Raw genomic sequence first — 23,018 nt, 5'->3', positions numbered from 1 at the left:
ATTCCAGCCTTAAATGTATTCAACGAAGCAGCATTCACAAACCTCTGTAGTAACAAATCCCAAAAATTGGTCCCTTATCCTGAAGCTATGCCCCCATGTTTTAGTTTTCCGGCCAACGGAAATAACCTCTCAGCGTTTACCCTGACAAGCCCCTTCAAAATCTTCTATGTTTCAATGACATTGCCTCTCACTCTTCTAAATTCCAGAGAATGTATGTTAAATTTATTCAGTTTTTCATCATCAGATACCCTCTCAACTCAAGGACCAATTTAATGAACCTTCTCTTTCTCAAATGTGGAAACCATAACTGCACGTAGTATTCCAGATGTGGCCTCACCAAAACCCTGTACAATTGTAGCAGAACTTTATTCCTATACTCTAATCCTCTGCAATAGAGGCCATCATGCCAGTTGCCTTTCTAATCACTTGATGTATTTGCATGCTGACTTTCTATATTTCTTATACGAACACAACAAAGTTCTTTGAACATCAACACTTACAAGTTTCTCATTTTTAAAAAATACTATGCATTTTTTTCCCTACATTATACTCCATTTGCCATCTTGTTGCCCACTCATTTAACCTGTCTATATCTCTTTGCAACCTCTCTCTGTCCTCTCCACAACTTACCTTCTCACCTAGCTTTGTATTATCAGCAAACTTTAAATACATTACTTCCTGTCACTTCATCCAAGACATTAATATAGATTGTAAATAGCTGAAGTTTCCGTACTGATCCTTGCAGGACTCCACTATTGACTGCCTGCCAACTTGAAAGTGCTCTGTTTATGCCCACTCGCTGCTTCCTATCCATTAACAAATCTGCTATCCTTGTTAATACATTACTCCCAATTCCATAAGCCCTTATCTTGCCTATTGACATTTTGTGTGCCATCTTATCAAATGCCTTTTGGAAGCCTAGGTATATTACATCTACTGATTCCCCTTTACCCTACTAGTTACATCTTCAAAAAGACTCTAATAATTTTTTCCAATGGGATTTCCCTTTAATTAAATCATACTGACTTCTTCTAATTGTACGATGCTTTTCTAAATGCATTGTCAAGTCTTCCTTAATAGATTCCAGTATTTTCCCAATGACTAATGTTAGGCTAGCTTGTCTGTAATTTACTGTTTTCTCTTTCTTTACTTTCTTGAAAAGCAACCTGACATTTGCCAACTTCCAATTTGATGAGATTGAATCCAAGAAATCTTGGAAAATCATAGCTAGCACAACCAAAATCTTGACAGCCGTCTCTTTTAGAACCCTCGGGTGTAGACCATCAGGTCCTGAGGATTCATTGGATTTCAGTCCCTCACATTTCTCCAGTACTTTTTCTGCGCTGACATTAATTTCCTCACTCTCTTTAACCCTGGATTACTGTCAATATCTAGTATGAAACTTGCATCTTCTATTGTAATGACAGACACAAAATATTTGTTCAATGCCTCTGCCATTTCTTTATTCCCCCAAGAAATTTCTCCTGCCTGTGCTTCTAAGGGGCCAACATTTAGCTACTTTTTTCTTTTTTATATACTTCTGCTCTTTAGTCTGTTATTATATTTCAGGCTAGTTTATTCTCATTCTATTTTTTCCTTTTTTTAATCAGCTCTTTGGAGGCCCATTGCTGTTGGTGAAACACTCCCAATCCTCAGACTAGCTATTCTTGCAAGATTGTAAGCCTCCTCTTTCAGTCTAATGTTTTCCTTAGATTCGCGAGTGAGCCACGGTTGGATATTTCTTCCTGAGTTTCTGTTTGTAATGAACTTTACAGGTAATCAAGTCTTAAAGGTACAGACAATGTGAGTGGAGAGAGGGTTAAGCACAGGTTAAAAAGATGTGTATTATCTCCAGCCAGGACAGTTAGTGAGATCTTGCAAGCCCGGGCATTTAAGCCCTGTGCTAAACCCTCTCCCCACTCACATTGTTTGTACTTTTAAGGCTTGATTACCTGTAAAGACTCGCATTCTAACCATTATTTTGTAAATTGACTTTGGGTCTTTATATGCCCTGTTTATGAACTGGAATCCCACTTACCTGATGAAGGGGCAGCGCTCTGAAAACTAGTGTGCTACCAAATAAACCTGTTGGACTTTAACTTGGTGTTGTGAGCCTTCTTACTGTGTTTACCCCAGTCCAATGCCAGCATGTCCACATTATGTTTCTTTATGCCAAAGCTTTTAATCTATTTACCCAATTAACCTTCTTTCCTCATGCCAATGTAATTGGTTTTGTTTCAGTCTAGGATTCTTGTTTTGAGATTGGACTGTGCCACTTTCAGACTTAACATGGAATTCAGTAATATGATCATTTTTTCGTGGATCTTTTGCTATATTGCTAATTAACCCTGCTTTATTATACAATACTACATCTAAAATCATTTTATCCCCAGTCAGTTCCACAACATATCATTCCAAACAATTGTAACAAAAGTATTCCTACAACTCATCTTCTAGACCACTCTTGCCAATTTTATTGTCCCAGTCTGTATGAAGATTATTACATTGTTTTTGTTATAAGCACCAATCATTTCTTATTCAATGCCCTATCCAATGATATAACTACTGTTAGAGGACCTATAAATTATTCCCATTATGTTTTATGACTCTCGATGTTTCTAATTTCTACCCAGACTAATTCTACTGCATGATCTTCTGCGGCCAGAACCTTCGTCAATCCTGTGCTTATGTCATCCTTTACCATCAAGGCTACCTCCCCCTTCACCATTCTGTCTGTCTTTCCAAAATATTATGTACCCTAGAATATTTATTTCCCAACCTTGATCAACTTGTAACCATGTTTCTACAACGGTGATTAGATCCGTATCATTTATGTCTATTCGTACCATTAATTCATCTGTTCAATTGCATTCAGCTAAATAATCTTTAATTTCATTTTTTTTATTTCTATTACCTGGAATGACTCCATTCACTAATATACAATTTTTGTTAAACTCTCTGTCCCCTCCTACCGATTCTGCTTACCTTTGCCACATTGTACACTGTTCTGATGCCTTTCTCTTTGAATTTCTAAATTCCACTTCACCGTAATCATTATTTACAAGATATAAGATCTAACAATTTTTTTATAAGGGAGATGTGAGACGGGAAATATTGCAAGGATATAATTATGAAACCTGCAGGTATTATGAAATCTACAAAGGTCAATTACCTTTCTTAATTTTTGAAGAACTAATTTTTGGTTTTGCGAAGTTCTAACTACTATTGTTATTCAATAGGTTACATTAGTATTGAATCATATCATCTCCCTCGTGAAAAGTAATTAAAAATAAACTTTCCATTAGAGCTAGAGTGACCAACTCATATGAAATCAAATAAAGGACACTCCTCCTGGTGACCAACAGCTACATTGTACATGCGAACAAAAAACAGGCAAGAGGAGACTCCCAGATTCAATCTCCCACAGGCTGTCCTAGAAACGAGGGACAAGAGGTGTCAGGGACATGGGGCAAACAGTTGAAATACAGGATAGATGTTCACCTGGTTTAAAGGGACCCTGGTAGGAGTCAGAATTGCTGCAGGAACCATAGTTGTGAAGATTAGTGTAGTCAAGGAATTGGAAGGAATACGCAGGAAGACTGCTCCTCCCCTCCACCCCAACCCCATCACCACCTCCTTTCTTCCCCCTGTCACAACATCGTAACACCACCCTCCCCCCTGAATTATCTGACACCAGACTCATCCCTGGCAGTGATGCTGGAGAAAGAGAGGGCCAGAAGAGGTGTTCTTTCCCCTAAGAGACCAGCCACCCAAACTAAACAAGTGCCGCTAGAATAAGAAGAGAAAATGCTGCAAAAACTCAGCAGGTCTGGTAGCATCCAAGGAAACTGAAACAGAGTTAATGTTTAGGGTCTTCAGAGCTGAAGAGAGGAAGAAATGTGATAGATTTTATACTGTTAAAGAAGTGAGGGAGAAGCAAGTGCAGCAAAATAGAAGGTCAAAGATAGGTGGGAGCTTAGGAGAGATTTGTAAAAAAATGTCATGGAACAAGATAAATGAAAGTTAAAGACTAAGGAAAATGCATATAGTGGTCCAAGAGTCAGATGACAGAATGAGGAAAGAAGTACAAATGAATCACAGAAGGTTTAACATCTGCCCCTTTACCTCATTAGCTCTCACCGTCCAAGACTGCAAACATTTCTTTCAGCTGAAACAGTGATTCACTTGTACGTCTTTCAGTTTGGTCTATTGTATTCACTGCTCACAATGTGGCCACTTCTTCACTGGGTTGACAAAACCCAGTCTGGGTGATCTTCTTCTTTGGCAGTCCCTCAGGGTTGAGAATGACTTGTTTCCATTCCAGAAGATGGATTCTGCGATGACTGAATAGTCCAATCCTGGAGCCGCAGACTCTTCCATAGGTGTTTGTTGAGGTGGGTGGGTGGGATGCTCTGGATTCTACACTTTCTTTCCACTGTTTAAGCTTGGCCTCCACGTACTCTGCCCGGTGACGCTTGAGATGAATGGCATCTTCACGGTTGCTTCTTCTCCAGTTTGTGCATTCTAAGGCAAGTGACTCCAACATGTCGATAGGAATATTGCATTTATTTAGGGAGACTTTCAGAGTGTCAGCATTTCCTCTGCCCTCTTGGTGATTGCTTGTCATTGCGGAGGTCGGAATAGAGCACTTGTTTCGGGAGTCTTACATCAGGCGTGCGGACAATGTGGCCCCCTACCCCCCATCGCAGCTGTCGAATGTGACCAATGCCCCGAACTGGGGATATTGGCCTGGGAGAAGATACTCACAATGGTATACCTATCCTGCCAGTGGATTGTTTTAGGATTTTGAGGAGGTAACATTGGTGATGTCTCTCCAAAGATTTGAGATGTCGGCTGTACGTTGTCCATGTTTCTGTTGGGCGGGGCCCATAGCTGCTCAGTAGACCGTGTACTTGCCACTGGATTTGAAGTCTCGGTCCACGAATACTATGTCCCTCAGGTGTCTGAAGACTTCTCTGGCACATTGAAATCAATATTGGATTTCATTATTGCATCCACCAACACTGAGAGGAGGTTCTCGAGGTATGGGAAATGATCCACGTTGTCCAGGGGCTCATCATGGATCTTGATGGTCGGGCGGAATTTTTGTGTGGCAGGAACGAGGTGGTAGAGAACCTTTGTTTTCTGGATGTTTAGTCTGAGGCCCAGTCTCTTATATGCCTTGGTGAATGTGTCAATGATGGTTTGTAGCTCAGCCTCTGAGTGTGCTGCAGCTTCATGACAGAAGTTGGAGTGGTCTTGGTTTTCGCCTGGAGGCGTTAGAAGTTGAACAGTTTCCTGCTTGTCCAATAGGTTTGTTCCACTCCAACGGGGATCTTCAAGGTGGTGGAGTGGAGTGTTGCTGCAAGGAAGATGGAGAAGAGCATTGGTGCGCTGACACAGCCCTGTTTGACCCCAGTTTGTACTCATATTGAGTCTGTGGTGATTCCATTAATGAGGATCATGGCAGAGAATGGTGATGAGTTTCTGCAGGCAGCTGAATTTGAGGAGGATGTTCCACAATCCCTCATGGTTGACAGAGTCGAAGGCTTTTGTGAGATTGAAGAAGGCCGTGTACAGAGATTGATACTGCTCCCTGCACTTTTTCTGGATTTGTTGCATGTTGAAGATCATGTCTAATGTGCCTCTTGATGGGCGGATGCAGCACTGAGACTCAGGGAGGAGCTCTTCAGCCACTGGGAGGAGGAAGTTGAGATCATACTTGCAGACTGAGCAAATGTGTTCCACTTTGCAAAACATCTTTGCTCAGTCTGCAAGTATGACCCAACCTTCCTGCTGCCTGCCATTTCAATTCAGTATCTTGTTCTCATGTTCATAATTCCATCGTCGGCCTGATGCAATGTTCCAGTGAAGCACAACACAAACTGGAGGAATAGTTCCTCCTATTTCAATTCAGCACTTTACAGCCTTCTGAGTTCAACATTAAGCTCAACAATTCCAGACCAAGAACTCTGTCCTCCAGTTTGATCTTTTATTTTCTTTCCCAATGCCCTCCCCACATGGTCAGCCTGTAACTTGTTCATATGTTTTGTTTTCGGAGAGACTGACCCTTCTTCTGCTATTAACACGTTCTACTATCTGACTTTTGAGCCACTATCAGCACCTTCCTTAATGTTTAACACTCCCTTTGCCTTATGTCCATGCCATCTTTGATGTGGATACGCCGGCGTTGGACTGGGGTAAACACAGTAAAAAGTCTGACAACACCAGGTTTAAGCCCAACCGATTTATTTGATAGTAAACTCACAAGCTTTCGAGGTTAAGCTCTTCTTCAGGTGAATGGAGCGTTCTCTCCATTTTACCATACCATCTTTGCCAAATCTCTCCTGAGCTTTGACTTCCTATTTTGCTCCATCTATTTCACTCTCTTTCTTCAACAATGTAAAGGACTCTCACCAACTTTTACAGATGCACCATAGAAAGTATTCTTTCTGGTTGTATCACAGCTTGGTGTGGCTCCTGCTCTGCCCAAGACCGCAAGAAACTACAAAAGGTCGTGAATGTAGCCCAATCCATCATGCAAACCAGCCTCCCATCCCTTGACTCTGTCTACACTTCCCGCTGCTCCGGCAAAGCAGCCAGCATAATTAAGGACCCCACGCATCCCGGACATTCTCTCTTCCATCTTCTTCCCTTGAGAAAAAGATACAAAAGTCTGAGGACACTACGAACTGACACAAGAATAGCATCTTCCCTGCTGCCATCAGACTTTTAAATGGACCTATCTTGTATTAAGTTGATCTTTCTCTACACCCTAGCTATAACTGTAATACTACATTCTGCATTGTCTCGTTTCCTTCTCTATGAATGGTGTGCTTTGTCTGTATAGCGTGCAAGAAACAATACTTTTCATTGTACGCTAATACATGTGACAATAATCAAATCAAATCAAAAATCTATCATATATATCCCTCTCTTCAGCTTTGAAGAAGAACCATACAGACTAAAATATTAACTCTGTTCCTGCCTCCACTGATGCTGGCAGACCTGCTAGGTTTTTCCAGCATTTTTATGTTTTATTTCAGATTTGCAGCTTCTGCAGTAATTTGCTTTTCTTTAAGTGTGGCTGGAATTTGCGATTTCCAGAATTAGAGGTTGCACGCAGCAGGAATATGGTGTCCATGATCTGGGTAAGGCATCAGAAAATGATTAATGAGCTCAGTCCAGGAAAGGTGAATGTCATACAACTTCCATGATGTCAACCATCACTCTCTGATCTGCCCAATATTCTCCTGTCTAGCACTCCTTTGACCAACACACCTTGTAACTTCACACATTCCTTTCTCTTGAATGACCAACACCCAGCCTCACCATTTACCTATTGTTCCCCTGCACCCATTCATCACAGTCACACTCTACCGATGTTCTCATCCCATCCTCATCAAAAATTCCACTTCTCACACTCAGAAAACTCCACTTCTCACACTCAGAAGTCTCTTTTCTTTCATTGCCAGAGAAGAGAGTTCAAAGCTGTAGAGAGAACCAGAGATTCAGGAGTGAGCCTGCAGCCTTAGCCTCTGTGATCACATTGGTGGAGGACATCTTCAACTGACAGCAGAGCACACAAACATTGGGCATCAGCAATAGAGCAATAGGAGTGGCCTTGAGATCTAGTGACATCAGTGGATATTTATATTAAATTCACATCACCACTAACTGCAATGTTATGATTTGCACTTTGGAGAGTCGAAACCCTTTCACCATGTCAGCATCACAGCCAGTTGCAATTGTTTCTCTTCCTGCTCCTGTATCATTACCTTTGGTGAACCCAAGGATCTGTCCAGCCCCCTCTTATTTATGCTGGGCCTCAACGACATCATCCAAAAGCACAATGATAGTTTCCACATGAACTTAAAACTATCCAAACTTCTATCGTAACTCACACCAAGTCCCACTCAACCGTCCACTGACCTACATTGACTTCCAGTCAGGCAAAGTCTTGATTTTAAAGTACCTATCCTTGGTTTCAATTGCTTCCATGGCCTCTTCTCTCCCTATCCCTTGATTCCCTCTATTTCCACAACCCTAAGATTTATGTGCTCATTTAATTCTGGTCTCTTGAGCATCCCAATTTTTATTCCTCCATTGTTGATGGTCGTGACATGGGGGTGGGTAATGGGGCACAGGTTGCCATGGCAGGTATGAGAAGCCATGAGATGTTGGTTGGAGATTTGGCATGAGATTGCATGGATGGGGCATGCGGAGTGTGTGAGAGGGGTGATGGGTGAGGACTAGAGGGCTACTTTTAGGACCTAACCTCTGGAATGCATCATCTCTCTGCCTGTCGACCTCCTTTTTAAGATACTCTTTAATAACCACCTATTTGGCCAAATTTTTGGTCACCCCTTTGGCTCAGTCTCATATTTTGATGTTCAACTCTCCTTTGGAGCAATTAAAGTTTAAATACATTGAAGGTACTCTCCAGACTTAAGTTGCTGCATCAGACGTCCATGCTACTGTTGTAAAGGTTATTCCCGGGCTGAAGTGAAAGCTGACAGCAGGGAAATTTTAATGAAGGTGAGTAAATTACAAGGTTGGTGGAATTACTTCCAAAGCAGTATATTCAGGCTCTAAGAGCAACCTGTAAGTACAAGCCTTTCACTGAATCACAAGCTTGGCCATTTCACTTCCTTAAGGACTTTTTCACAGAGGATGGTGAGTGTCTGGAACAAGCTGCCAGAGGTAGTAGTAGAGGTGAGTACAATTTTGTCTTTTAAAAAGATTTTAGACAGTTACATGGGTAAGATGGCTATAAAAGGATATGGGCCAAATGTGAGCAATTGGGACTAGCTTAGTTGTTAAAAAAAAGGGCAAGTTGGGTCAAAGGGCCTGCTTGCATGCTGTAAACCACTATGAATCTATGACCAAACACTAAGAATTTCAGTACAATTTTTGCAGACCTGCTTTAAACTCCTTAATGTTTTTGAATTCATGCATTCAGACAGAATTAATGATACATTCATAAAGGCAACCGACAATGTTATGCAAAAAACATCCAAATAAAAATAAGTCATGCGACAATCTTGACAGGATTCATAAAAATGCATATGACAAAGTTCTCTCTCCACAGTAGGGAGCACAGAGTTGGGAAATTTTCCAACTGAGCACACTTGACTCAGAAGGATATGTCCAGATAATTGGATTTTCATTCTGGCAAGGGTGGGGTGTGTTAACAGGAGTCGGGCCCACCACCCCTGAAAACAATGCAGAGATAGCCACAGAGGTTGCTAATTGCCAAGGCAAACTCATCAGAAGTAGCCTTCTAGTCCTCTTTCATCACCCCTCCCACATGCTCCATCCATGCCATCACATGCCAAGCCCCCAACGAACATCCCATGGCTCTCAGACCTGCTATGGCAACCTGTGCCTCATTATGCACCCCCATGGTCCCTCATACTCTCCATGACAACTATGGGAAGTGATGGAATCACTCATGCTAATCATAAAATGATAACCACCAGGCATATGTCAATAGACAACTAGTGAGATTGCAAACAATGATATTTATCAACTGCAAGCTGTGATTTTTTTCAAAAATTTAAACAGCTTTGAGATTTAAATGCCTTGACATCTTGGCAATTCTACTGAGTTTATTCACTTTTTATGCACATTCATGTCCACTTTTAACAATCCAAAAGAGGCACCTGACTCCTCCCAAACAGGTCCCCTGCGTCTCCAAAAAATTTCAGCAGTTTTAGACCTTTTTCCCAAATATCTACAGCCCGTAAGTTGTGCTTTGGACATCCCACTTCTGAAAATTGCACCTTTTGGAAGGCAGTTGCACTTTTGCATGTACATCTGCCTCCATGAACCACAGGTGTGCTAACTATAACCTGTCCCCATTCCTCCTGAAGAAAATAGTGGGTGCCGCACTCAGGGGCACATCTTTCAGAATTGGGACTCCAGTGCCATTTAGGCTAAGATTAGGGGTGGGTTTCTCTGGCCATTCACTGGTGGCAAGATTATTTGGTCCCACCAGCAGCGTACCCCTGCCTGCAGGTTTCCCAGCATGGTGGGGCAGCATCAATGGGAAATCCCATTGACAGCAGTGAGATGAGAATCCTGCCACCAGTGAATGGCATGCTGCCTCCCGCTACCAAGAAACACTGGGAGCAGAGAATTCAGCCCTAGGTAATTGCAACAATTCAGACCATAGACTCTGAACTCACCAGGTTAGCAACAATTGTGTTTGTTAGCTACGGTACGGTGACAGCACTGCTGTCTCACAGCACCAGGGATCCGGCTTGGGTCACTACCTGTGTGGAGTTTACACATTCTCCCCGTGTTTCTGTGGGTTTCCTCCCACATTCTGAAAGACGTGCTGGTTAGGTGCATTGACCCAAACAGGCACCAGACTGTGACAAGTAGGGGAATTTCACAGTAAATCCATTGCAGTGTTAATGTAAGCCTTACTTGTGACTAATAAGTAAAGAAATAAACTATGGTATATCTGGACATTCACAATGATCAAACAATTGCTTCGTTTAAATTGCAGGAACTGCCTAGCATTTATATTGATGCAACTATTAGCATTTCAGTCAGTGCCTCAGTCTGAGAAATTTTGATTTGATTTACTATTGTCACAAGTATTGAAATACAGTGAAAAGTATTGTTTTGAGTGTTATCCATACAAATCATACCATACATACCTCACAAAGAGTCACCACGCTCCAGCGCCATCGTGAATCATGGATATGATCAATAACACACCCCTATTCTCTCTTCACTCCCTGTATTGTGGGGACTGATTCCAAGTATTTAGGGCCTTATGTCAAGGTCAGGTTTTGCAAATTAAAGGAACACAGCCAACTGGGGAAAGAAATAAAGTTTTAAGATGAACTAAAAAATGAAGACAGCAACTTGCACAATGGATTGCTGCCCTATATTAACAAATCAATAGAGAGAGACAGAGATTACAAACATGTCAGAGACTCAGGCGGTGGAGTGTGCACGCAGCTCACTCAGGATGCTTTGGAGTTTGAAAAACTTCACTTCCCAAACCAATAATCCCCGAAAACATTCCCATTCTGGTTCAGTGTGTGTGTGTGTGCGTGTTGCTCTGTGTCTCAATCTGCTCACTATAGGGTCGCGATCTGCCTTTCCTTTCCAGTAGAGGGTGCATTCCAGTGTTAGTTATTTAAACTGCCTCTTCCCAGCAGGATGAGTCTCACTGAGTGCAGCAATATAGAATCATAGGATACCTACAGTGCAGAAGAAGGCCATTTGGATCTGCACTGACTCTCTGACAGAGCATCCCTCAGAGTCCTATCCCTGAAACCCTACATATATACCCAGCTATCCCCCTAACCTACACATCTTCAGACACTAAGGGGCAATTTAACATAGCCAATGTACCTAACTTGCACATCTTTGGACTGTGGGAGGAAGCCCACACAGAAAGAACGTGCAAACTCCACACAGGCAGTCACCCAAGGCAGTGAGGCAGCAGTGCTAACCATGGTGCCTCTGTGCTGCCCTATCAATGTCAAAACTTTTTAAAGTTTATCTATTAGTCACAAGTAGGCTTAAATGAACTGCAAATAAGTTACTATGAAAATCCCCTAGTTGCCACATTCCAGCATCTGTTTGGGTACATTAAGGGAGAATTTATCAGAGCCAATGCATCTAACCAGCATGTCTTTTGGACGGTGGGAGGAAACCGGAACACCCAGAGGAAACCCATACAGACACAGGGAGAATGTGCAGATTTCGCACAGACAGTGACCCGAGCCAGGAATTGAACCTGGGTACCTGGCACAGTGGGGCAACAGTGTTAACCACTGTATTAATTTGGAGTCTTGGTAGCTCACGTGATACAATTGCAGTTCTTTTTTCCAAATGATCACTCTTGAGATTATCCATGAGTATTCTAACATTGCAAGTTCCAAAATTAAAGTTTTCCTTCTCTGACCACAAAGATGGTGATCTCCCAGTGGGTGGTTCCCCAGTCAGGAGCAAGTGGGACAGCCTATTTGTTGCCTATGTGCAGATTTTATTATATTCATTCGTGGGATGTAGGCATCACTGGGTAGCCTAGGATTTATTGCCAATCCCTAATTCCCCTTGAGAAGGTGCTGGTGTGCTGCTTTCTTTAATCACTCAGTCCATGAGGTGTAGGTACACCCACAGTGTTAGGGAGGGAGTTGCAAGATTTTGACCCAGTGACAGTGAAAAAAATGGCTATATATTTCCAAATCATGAAGGCGAGTGGATTGGAGAGGAACTTCCAGGTGATGGTGTCCCCATATATCTGCTGCCCTTGTTTTTCTAGGTCGTTGTGGGTTTGGAGGTGTCATCTAAGAAGGCTTGGTGAATCACTGCAGTACAGCTTAACTAAAGACTTTCACATTCATTGCCCTGTTCCCATCACCAATTCTCCAATGTCACAAGATTTGGCAAATGGACTCTGGTAGAAACCTGGGCAATGCTGTCATTGTACCATGACTTTGACAGGTTGGTAATCAGATTTCAGTGACGTATCAAACCATGATAATCCAACCACCTTGCTATCACAAGCCATGAAATGCATTGGCATCCCTCACTTGCTGTGCCATTGAGGATACTGAACCACATCTTTTTGTCCAATATATAAACAAGTAACTTTTTTTTATACCATACATTGAATCGATTCTCCCCTCTACTTTTTAAAGCAGTTAAGCTGTTTGGCTCATGTATGTTAGAAAATCTTGCATTCTGGGTAGATGGCTGTATTGTTCAGGAAGATCAACATGCAATTTCTTCCAAACATGGTTTATTTCAAAGATGGCTTAATTAAAGCCGTGATAGCCAAAATATCTCATTGTTTGTGCTGTGGTGGTTAACTCTGTTCAGCGTCGCTTTGTGTGGCTCAGGAGCCCCAGTCAAGCCATGGCAGTCTCTGTTGCATTTGCTATGGAAAAGATAATGAAATGAGAAAGTGCACATTTCACTGGCCTGTTTTCTCTGTGTTCTCTTCTAGGCCAGTTAGGCTTTTCTTTTCTTCACATCCCTTCCAAACAGTCAGCCTCCAGATGTCACGTCATTGTTTCAGTGTCAGCATCCACCATCATAGAATCTCACTTGCAGACATCCTTGTAGTGGAGGACCTACACAAGTTCATGACCCAGTGACCATTCACTGTACAGAAGGTCTTTTGAGTATACACCCATCATCCATCAGATGAATAGCAGCAAAGTACTGCAGATGCTGGAAATCTGAAATAAAAACAAAATGTGCTGGCAAAGCTCAACAGGTCTGGTGGGATCTATGAAGAGAGAGAGTTAATGTTTTGAGTTCAATATGACTTCTTCCAAATTTTCCACCTGATGACTGTAGCCAAGACGGCAGACATGATCAGTGTAGTAGTGAGTGCATTTCAGATGGCATTAGCATGCTTCCAAACCTCTGAGATGCTGAGGATATGTCTGAAACAGCGAAGGTGGAAACTGTTCAGTCTTTTCCCTGCTTAACTATGTTGTCTAGGTCTCAATGTTTTAGAGAAGTGCACTGAGACCCAGGCTTGACTTGTAGTTCGGTATTTTCAGTCAGGTTGCTCTTGTTCCACATTCTTACACAGCTTGGGTAAAATAGCTGCAGCTTTTGTGTGTGTTGATTTCAGCACCAAGTGATAGCTTGTGCAGCCTTGATATGTGAAGCTATCAACAATCTGCAGCATCACATTGTCAATACTGATAGGTCAACTTGACAACATTCTGTACCATGACCTTTGCTTTCCTAGATGTTCCTAAATATGGAATATTAGTGTGGCATCACCAACATAGAGCAACTCTCTGATAAGGACTTCATCTTTTTTCTTGGGCAAGGCTAAACAGCCTTCCATCAGTTCCAGTATGCAAATAGATGTCCTTTGTAAATAACCTGAAAGCATATGACAGCAGCAAAGAGAAGAATACGCCAATGCTGGAACACAAACCTATTTGGCCCCACTATGGATCTCAAAGAGCTCCGATGTTGCCCCATCATAGTTGACCTTATCCATCATGTCGTCGTGAAACAAGGAGACCGCATTGAACAACTTTGGTGGGCAGCCAAGTTTCTCCCCAATCTTAAAAGACTGCTCACATGGTCAAATGCCTTGGTGAAATCAGCGATAGTCTCCTTTGCTGCTGGACTGAGGAAATCATGTCTATTGTAGATTTTCAAGTTTTTAAAACCCTGTGATTTGAGATAGATGCATTCAAGCAGGGTGCGCTGACTGACAAGAGCAACATGGGCACATACCTTTCCCATGATGCTCAGTAGGTTGTTGTTGTAATCACTATAATAATCCTTGTACAGATCACAATTTGTGCACCATGCACAGCCTGGGGCACTGTCTCCTCGCTTCAGCAGAGTCTGCTTTCCAATGCTTGATGAGTTCAGGTGGTATAACATCAGTGCCTGGAGCTTTGTCCATGGTAAACAAGTCAATAGCTTTGCTAAGCTCCCCCTCTGTAAGTTCAACATCCAGCTCTACCATGACAGGCAGGATTTCTATGATGTCTAGAATGCCCTCTTAAACTTAATTATAAGTTTACTTAAAGAGTAATGGCAATGTATCAATTAAACTTCTCCTTGTGTGTCGTAAGAAGTATTGTGAGTGGCTTGTATTACCCCTCACTGCTTGTTTAGACCATTTTGTATTTGTGGATGAGCCAAACATTTTTGCATTACCATAAAAACTATGGTTTGGCAAAGTACTGATTCCTGGCTGTTTATTTAATCATGAAATCCAACAGCTGTTTTTCTCTGTGTCCTGCATTGGATTGAGAAGCATAATTGGGCTTTTAGCCTTGCAAATAAGGCTTGAGTTGGGTTAGATGAGTATCTAGAAGTTCTGTATACCAGGATACCCAAGTAGATGTTTTCTAATGTTGATGCACAAAATGTGGCGCAACGTAAATCAAAACTTTAAGTTGCCTATCTCTGCTGGGATTTTCCATACTGACTTGCTGGTTTGAAACAGAAAGATGTTCTTAACACCTAGGAAGTTGGTTGGGTGGCACTGACACATTGAATCCGCTATTTCATCTGTTAAGTGGAGGAAAGCTAACAAATGGGTTCCTCATCCAGTTAACTAGTACAAACGCAAAAGTACTTCTGCCAGTGTTGATCTTTTTGAGGAGCCTTGTGTTATGTTGACCTGATGTGGGTATGCCAGCGTTGGACTGGTGTAAACACAATAAAAAGTCTGACAACACCAGGTTTTAGTCCAACCGATTTATTTGATAATAGACTCACAAGCTTTCGGGGTTAGCCCCTTCGTCAGGTGAATGGAGAGTTCTGGCCTCAGACAGAGTTTCTCTAAACTGTCTGTGCTTTATATGCTCTGTCTGAGGCCAGAACCCTCCATTCACCTGACGAAGGGGCTAACCCCAAAAGCTTGTGAGTCTATTATCAAATAAATCGGTTGGACTAAAACCTGGTGTTGTCAGACTTTTTATTATGTTGACCTGCCAGAGGCTCCCTGAGCCAGCCATATCAGATCGTTACATGCAAACCATGAGCAAAAGAATGGGTTCCTGCTGCAGAACCATTTTCCATTTGTCTTCCAACATGTTAATAGATCTTAAATGGTGCAACCTGTTACCTCCTTTTGGGCTGTGATTTTTCTGCCTTAAAATGTGCTGTATTTGCATTTGCTCCTTCTTGCTCAGTGCTGAAAAGTTCATTTTTCCTGGTTCGTTCAAATGTGTAACATTCAATCTTCTCCTTGGGCGAAACTGTCCTGGTACTTATAAGACGGAACCCTTCTCTCAACAAAGTGTCCACAAGTAATCCCAGGACATTGCTGCCATTGATAAGCTTTCTTTGATCAGGTCGAATGGATACATACCTGAAATTGATCAAGCAATAATCATTGTTAAAGGGATTCATCTTTAATCCTGATTCTATCCATTGAATTCAGAGCAAAGCTGTTTATTGCAATAAAACTTTTGCCTTGTTTATGTTCCTAAAAATATTTTTCATATATGTCTTAAAATACAACCTTTCTGGGATAATTTTAGAAGGAAATCTTATAAACTGTAAAACATGCAACACAAGTGTAGTATTAAGTGAGCACTGTTTAAACCTTTCAACAAGTTGAAAATATTTTGAATGTACAATCCTAACTGACCTCAGAGACTTAGACACATAATCGATGCACAGTGGTTAGCAGTCACAGAGCCAGGAACCTGGGTCCGATTCTCGGCTCAGTTAATTGTCTGTGTGGAGTTTACACATTCTCCCTGTGTCTGCATGGTTTCCTCAGGGTGCTCTGGTTTCCACCCACAATCCAATGATATGCTGATTAGGTGCATTGACCATGTTAAATTCTTCCTCAGTACACCAGAATAGGTGCCAGAGTGTGGCGACTAGGGGATTTTCACAGTAACTTCATTACAGTGTGAATGTAAGCTTGTGACTAATAAATAAACTTTATTTATTAGTTATTTATAAATAAACCGATACTCACTTGCAGATCCAAAGAAGTGCTTTACTATTGGTTGTGCCATTTTTCAAATTAAATGTTAAACTGAGGGCCTCTATGACCTCTCAGGTAAACATAAATAATTCCATGGCACAACTTTGAGGAAGAGCAGGGGAGTTCTCCTTCGCAAATATTAATCCCTCAAATATCATTGCTTCAAAATTATCTGACTATGTTCTCTGTGTTAATGGGACTTTACTGTGTGCAAATTGCTGCTCCATTTGCTCATGCCATTAAAGATATTCTGTTCAAGTTATTGCAAGTTTAGTGACAAGGGCAGCACTGTAGCACAGCAGTTAGCACTGCTGCCTCACAGTGCCAGGGACCTAGGTTCAATTCCAGCCCCAGGACACTGTGTGGAATTTTCCCGTTTTCCCCGTGTCTGCGCGGGTTTCTTTCCACAGTCCAAAGATGTGCAGATGAGGTTGATTGGTCATACTAAATTGCTCCTTAATGTCCCAGGATGTGTGGATTAGAGGAGTAAATGTGTGGGGTTATAGAGATAGGGCCTGGTTAGGATGCTCTGTCAAGAAGTTGGTGCAGACTTGATGGACTGAATGGCCTTTTTCTGCGCTGTAGAGATTCTGTGATTCAACCAATTGATTACTCACATAAAAACAGAAAATGCTGGGGAACTCAGCACGTCTGACAGCATCTAGAGAGAGAGAATAGAGTTGAGTGACCCTTTGTCAGAGGTTCACAGATGCTGTCAGACCTGCTGAGTTTCCCCAGCACTTTTTGTTTTTGTTTCAGCTCCCAGCATCTGTAGTGTTTTGTCTTTATCTGATTACTCACGGTTACCTCTAAAATCTAACCAGCCCTGGGCTGCATGTGCTCTGAACTCAAGCTGGTAGGACAGCTCACACGACTGCTGAGGGTTTCCCATCAATTGACTTGAGAGTCATATCAGGATCTGATGCTCAAATTATACACTTTTACATGGCTGAGTACCCAAGATTGCTTTGCCCCAACTAATTTGATCTATCATCCTGAGTAACAATGGGGCGGTACAGTGGCGTAGGGATGGCATGGTGGCTGAGTGGTTAGCATTGTTGCCTCACAGTGCCAGGGACCCAGGTTCGATTCCTGGCTTGGGTCACTGTTTGTGTGGAGTTTGCACATTCTCCCCCTGTCTGCATGGCTTTCCTCCGGGTGCTCTGGTTTCCTCCCACAAGCCAGAGATGTGCGGGTTAGGTGGATTGGCCATGCTAAATTGCCCCTTAAGGTCAGTGGGACTAGCTAACATAAATGCATGGGGTTGTGGGTGGGACTGTGATCGGTACAGACTCGATGAGCCGAATGGCCTCCTTCTGCACTGTATGGTTCTATGATAAGCAACAACTTGCATTTGAGTATCAACCAAAAGTAAAATAAAAGTGGCCAAAGCAATATGAAACCTATACACTGATTGAGTATGCAGTTTTCAACATCAAATCTTAATTTTTTGAAACACTAACTCCTGTTGCCGCCTAACAGAAAAACGAAACCAGGAAGTCAGCGCCATTTTATTACCTGTACATGTTGAAACTTCAGCACCTGCCCTTTGCTCCACCCTAACTCTCCCCCATATACTGCCACTGTACCCTCTCTTCGCCCGTCTCTTCCCACTTCACCTAAACCTTTTTTCGCTGGCTCATTTACCCCCCCTCCTCCTGCTCTAATAACTGCTTCTCCCCCCTCCTTTCTGCCTTTCATTCTGCAAGCAAGCCAGGGGTGAAGGAAACAACAAAGGTTTGGGGGGAGTAATGGAAGAAGGGAACCAGGCACTGCCAGAGAAAGCAGCGAGGAGATGCAATTAAGGGGGCAGCAAGGAATAGGCGGTAAGTGAACCAGAAGAGTGTTTTCTTTATCTTTGATGGTTTTAATACCAACTGGTGCCTGAGTACAGGAAGTGCATGCCTGCTATTCACAGAATCATAGAACACTACAGTAAAGAAGGCCAGTCAGCCCATCAAGTCTGCACCAACCACAATCCCACCTAGGCCCTTTCTCCATAACGTCATGTACTTACCCTGGCTAGTCCCCCTGAGACTAAGGGACAATTTAGTATGGCCAATCCACCTAATCCACACATCTTTGGACTCTGGGATGAAACCGGAGCACCCAGAGGAAACCTACACAAAAATGGCAAGAACGTGCAGACTCCACACAGACAGTGACCCAAGCCAGGAATCAAACCCAGGTCCCTGGCACTGTGAGGCAGCAGTGTGAGCCACTATTATTGCAGCAAAAATAAATGCAGCCTTCTCTGAAATATGGCCTGCCACAGATTGGATTTATATAACTGTCTGCAGGCTAGAAAACAGATTCAAATCCTCCAATTGCCACGGTTTCACTTTTCCAAGTTAATGCACAGTGGAATCAGATCATTGAACTTATGACTACCTCTGTGTCACTGCAAAGCTATTTCCTAGCTATACCAACATGGAGTAAAACAGCTGGAAAATCTCAGCAGATCTGACAGCATCTGTGAAGAGTATTTTGCTTTAATCTTGGAGTAAAGCAGCATCTTTCCCTAGGCTTGTGTCTTTTGACAGCACTACACATTGAACTTTGCACAATAGTGACTGGAATTATCAAAGAAAAGAGGGAACAGGATTCTTGAAACAGATTAATAAGGCGACATATCATCACTGCAAGTACCGGCCTCAAAACAAGGGCCATTAATAGAGCATTAAGGAAAGGGGTTATACCAACTAAAAAATACTCAAAATTTTAAAAATCTAAATTATAACCTTGTTTGTACCATCTCTGATACAAGTAATGTCTGGGCCGGTGCTGTGGCACAGTGGTTAGTATTGCTGCCTCACAACACCAGGGACCCCAGTTTGATTCCCAGTTTGGATCACTGTGTGGAGCTTGCTTGTTCTTCCTGTGTCTGCATGCGTTTCCTCTGAATGTTTCTTCCCACCTTCTGAAAGATGTGTTGGTTAGATGCATTGACCCGAACAGGCACCGGAGTGTGGTGACTAGGGGATTGTCACAGTAACTTCATTGCAGTAATGTAAGCCTACTTGTGACAAATAAAATTGTCCTGTCGTGCCCTTTAATCATAAGAATAGGTTTGTTCCTCTGAATTCAAACTGGTGGGATGTTTCATGCACTCAGCTGGAGGGTATTCAGGAGGCAGATTAGGAACAGGTAGCTGTAGGAGCTGGGTACATTAACACAGTCAGAAAATCCATTGTACATTTATATTACATTTCCTCTGAATTTGTTCACGTACAAAACCAACAGAGGCAGATCTAATTTATATTGAAACCAATTGGAAATAGATTTGGGCATTGGTTAATTCTAAGCTTTCATTAATAGACTTGGACTTATCTTTGGCCCTGTAAACAATTGTAACTATCCACGGTTGGATAGTTCTGCAACTGAACTTTGTCATGAGGAACCCTCAAATGCATAAAAGTTAAATATTTAACATTTACAAGTTGAGTGTAAATATGGTTTCTGAGGAACAAAAATTAAATTGCATTTATCCATGAAAGGCTCCTTCTACCCCCTCATGTGGATATAAAAGATCCAAAGGTATGAGTTTAAGAAAAGTAGGGGAGTGTTGTTAGTTGATTGATTTATTATTATTGGGAAATAGTGAAAAGTATTGTTTCTTGTGAGCTGTTAGAGACAAAAAATACCCTTCATAGAGTATATGGGGAAAAGTTTATTTAACTCTCAATCAACAAGAGTTTTTTTAAAAAGTCATTAGCACGTGGCTTTCTGTGAGAGTTTTCTGTACACTCATTTGCTGCAGTGTTTCTTACAATAGTGACACTTCAGAAGCATTTAATTGATTGTAAAGTGCTTTGGGACAGCTGAAGATGGTGAGACACTATATGAACAGGTTCTCTGCTGTGCTTTCAGAAAGATGAGGGTCTTTGGGTTATTGAAGAATTGGGTATTTACCTTGTCGAAAGCTCATCCCCAGCCAAATAGTCAGTTCCACACTGGAAAACCAGATCATGGTGAGAAGGTCTCTGCAACGGAATTGGAATCAGTGGTCTGTGAGCTGAGAAAGAATGGTTCCAGTTTTGACCAGGCTGCTCTGCAGACACTACAATGCGACCGGCCAATGATTCAATGGTGCTGTTGCATGAACAAAAGATTCGGAAAAAGGAATAGGTTTCCAGGAGGGAGAACCTCACCTCCAGAATCTCAAGCCTCTGCTTGAGTCGATCCTGGTTGAGGAGATCAACCAAAGACGGCAGGTCATAGAAATCCGCCTCCCTTATCAGCCTGTCATAATCAGAGAATTCTGGAGGGAGGGTGATCTGGCGGGTCCTCAGGAAGTCCAGGACATACCGAAATAAACCGCCATCCCTGTCTACGAATAGCTGCCCGTTGACCACTCGGAAGTCGGGGTCACCTCCTTCCAAGACTCGTGCCAACTTGGAGTCTTGATATCTTTTAAGTGTGGCAGTAAAGGTAGTGAACTTCATCCCACCAACATTCAGAATTACCACCTCTCCTTTATTCATTTTTGCAAAGGTTAGCTATCTCTGCCCTATTCACAATGGCTGTGGTAGTCCCACTGGAGTGCACTGTTTTGTTACCCCAGCGACTGAAAGCACATTTAGTGTCTGACTTGTTTCCAAGCAACTCAACTGTACACACAATAAACAACTGGCAGCGGTGTCCAGGAAATGCTATTGCAAGGAATTCCCAACAAATAGGAACAATGAATACTGCCTATGAATTCCTCCGGCCATTCATAGTTAATGTGCTTACATTTGGAATTGAAATGTCACACCTTTCCCCTACAAAAAAAAGCAGTGTCCTGCAGCAGCATATTTTATAGCATCCCCATTTTGTGAAGGCCAAGATATCAACTTGGGGAAAGGTTTAGTAACTTGACAAGGCTGCTGCTTTTTCTTGTGCAATGTTAGATGGACATCTTCATTCAAAATAGAAACTCAAGTTCCATTTTTACTGAAAGACTAATGCACGAGCAAAGTACTTTAGATACTGGAATGACGCAGCAAGCCTGACAACATTTTGTGTAGAGAGAAATAGAGTTAAAGTTTCAGGTCGGTGACACTTTGTCCAGTTTTGATGATGGGAGACCAACTGTTGTTCCTATCCCACAGAATGCTTCCAAACCTGCTGAGTATTTCCAGCATTTTCTGTTTTTATTCCATTTCTACTTTCCTTTTATCAGAAAGAGTACTAAGGTGGCACAGTGTTTTAGCACTGCTGTCTCACAACACCAGGGAACCAGGATCAATTCCAACCTCGGGTGTGACCATGTGGAGTTTCCACCTTCTCCCTGTCTCTGCCTGGGTTTTCTCCAGGTGCTCCGGTTTCCTCCCACAGTCCAAAAATGCAGCAGATTGACCATGCTAAATTTCCCCTTAGTGTCTAGGTTATCATAGAATCCCACAGTGCAGAAGCAGGCCATTTAGCCAATAAATTTTTCACCAACCAAAAACATACCCAGGTCCTATCCTGTTAATCCCTATTTATCCTTGCCAGGCCCCCTGACACTAAGGGGCAAGTCAGCATGGCCAATCAAGCTAACACATCTTTGGACTGTAGGAGAAAACTGGAGCACCAGAGGAAACCCTGTTAGATGGATTAGCCATGGTAAATGTGTGGGCGGGGGTAAATACTCTGTCAAAGAATTGGTGCAGACTCGATGGGCTGAATGGCCTCTTCTACAGTGTAGGGATGCTATGACTCTCTGTATTGTCACCAAGGGCAGAACGTTATTGTTCTAGGTAGGCACGAGCAGACCCGGAATTGTGTAAAATTACGTGTGAAGACATTGGGTGCACATCCCAATATCGGTGTGCATTTACAGAATATTTCACTTGGTGGGCACAGGCTCAGATTGTAGCATGCCTACTAACAATTATGGAATCACTTGAGAGGATTAATTCTTCAATTAATCAGAATATATCTTTGCCTGTGGGCAACAAGGGCAGGTAGCTAACCTGTTTTTGCAGTTTCCTAAAAAGGGCCCTGAGCAAAGACAGGTTGAAAAGTTAGGAGTTTTGGGAGTTCGGTGAGGGCTTGATTTGGAGTAATTTGAGCCGCTTTCTGCATTCTTTGGAGGGTTCATCATATACTGAAGCTTTCAGGATATTGCGCACTTGCGTAAGGATATTTTGGCCTTGGAGGGAGTGCAGAGGAGGTTCACTAGGCTGATACCAGAGATGAGGGGGTTGAACTATGAAGGGAGGCTGAATAGACTGGGTTTGTACTCTTTGGAATTTAGAAGGATGAGGGGGAAATCTTATAGAGATGTATAAGATAATGAAGGGGATGGATAGGGTAGAGGTAGATTCTTCCAGCTCAGAAAGAACAGCAGGACTAGAGGGCACAGCCTCAAGATAAGGGGGGGGTGCAGTTTAGAACAGAGTTGAGGAGGAACTTCTTCACTCAAAGGGTAGTGAATCTCTGGAATTCTCTGCCCATTGATGTGGTAGAGGCTATATCGCTAAATAAGACACAGGTGGATAGGTTTTTGGTAGGCAAGGGAATTAAGGGTTATGGGGAGAAAGCGGGAAAGTGGAACTGAGCCACTTCAGATCAGCCATGATCTTAC

General features: G+C 42.4%; 1 protein-coding gene across 1 annotated transcript; it reads right to left on the bottom strand.

The window, feature by feature from the left end:
• Positions 1-15,585: 15,585 nt before the first annotated feature.
• On the bottom strand, positions 15,586-20,949 carry LOC145353021 (putative potassium channel regulatory protein). The gene is made up of 2 exons (XM_080203328.1): positions 20,378-20,949; positions 15,586-15,835 (listed from the first exon to the last, which is right to left on the bottom strand). The coding sequence occupies exons 1-2, from the start codon at positions 20,947-20,949 to the stop codon at positions 15,586-15,588; spliced, it is 822 nt and encodes a 273-aa protein (XP_080059454.1).
• Positions 20,950-23,018: the final 2,069 nt, after the last annotated feature.

This window comes from Carcharhinus amblyrhynchos, chromosome 15, assembly GCF_965287045.1.
Source record: "Carcharhinus amblyrhynchos chromosome 15, sCarAmb.v2.hapA, whole genome shotgun sequence".
Taxonomy (NCBI): Eukaryota; Metazoa; Chordata; class Chondrichthyes; order Carcharhiniformes; family Carcharhinidae; genus Carcharhinus; species Carcharhinus amblyrhynchos.
Note: the sequence above shows the minus strand (reverse complement) of the source record. Positions and strands in the feature narration are given on the sequence as shown.

Excerpts from the sequence above, each read along its gene's own strand:
- LOC145353021 (XM_080203328.1), bottom strand. The coding sequence starts at position 20,949 with ATGAATAAAGGAGAGGTGGTAATTCTGAATGTTGGTGGGATGAAGTTC. Across the intron at positions 15,836-20,377 it reads GGGGATGAGCTTTCGACAAG|GTATGTATCCATTCGACCTG; the intron begins GTAAATACCCAA and ends GATCAATTTCAG.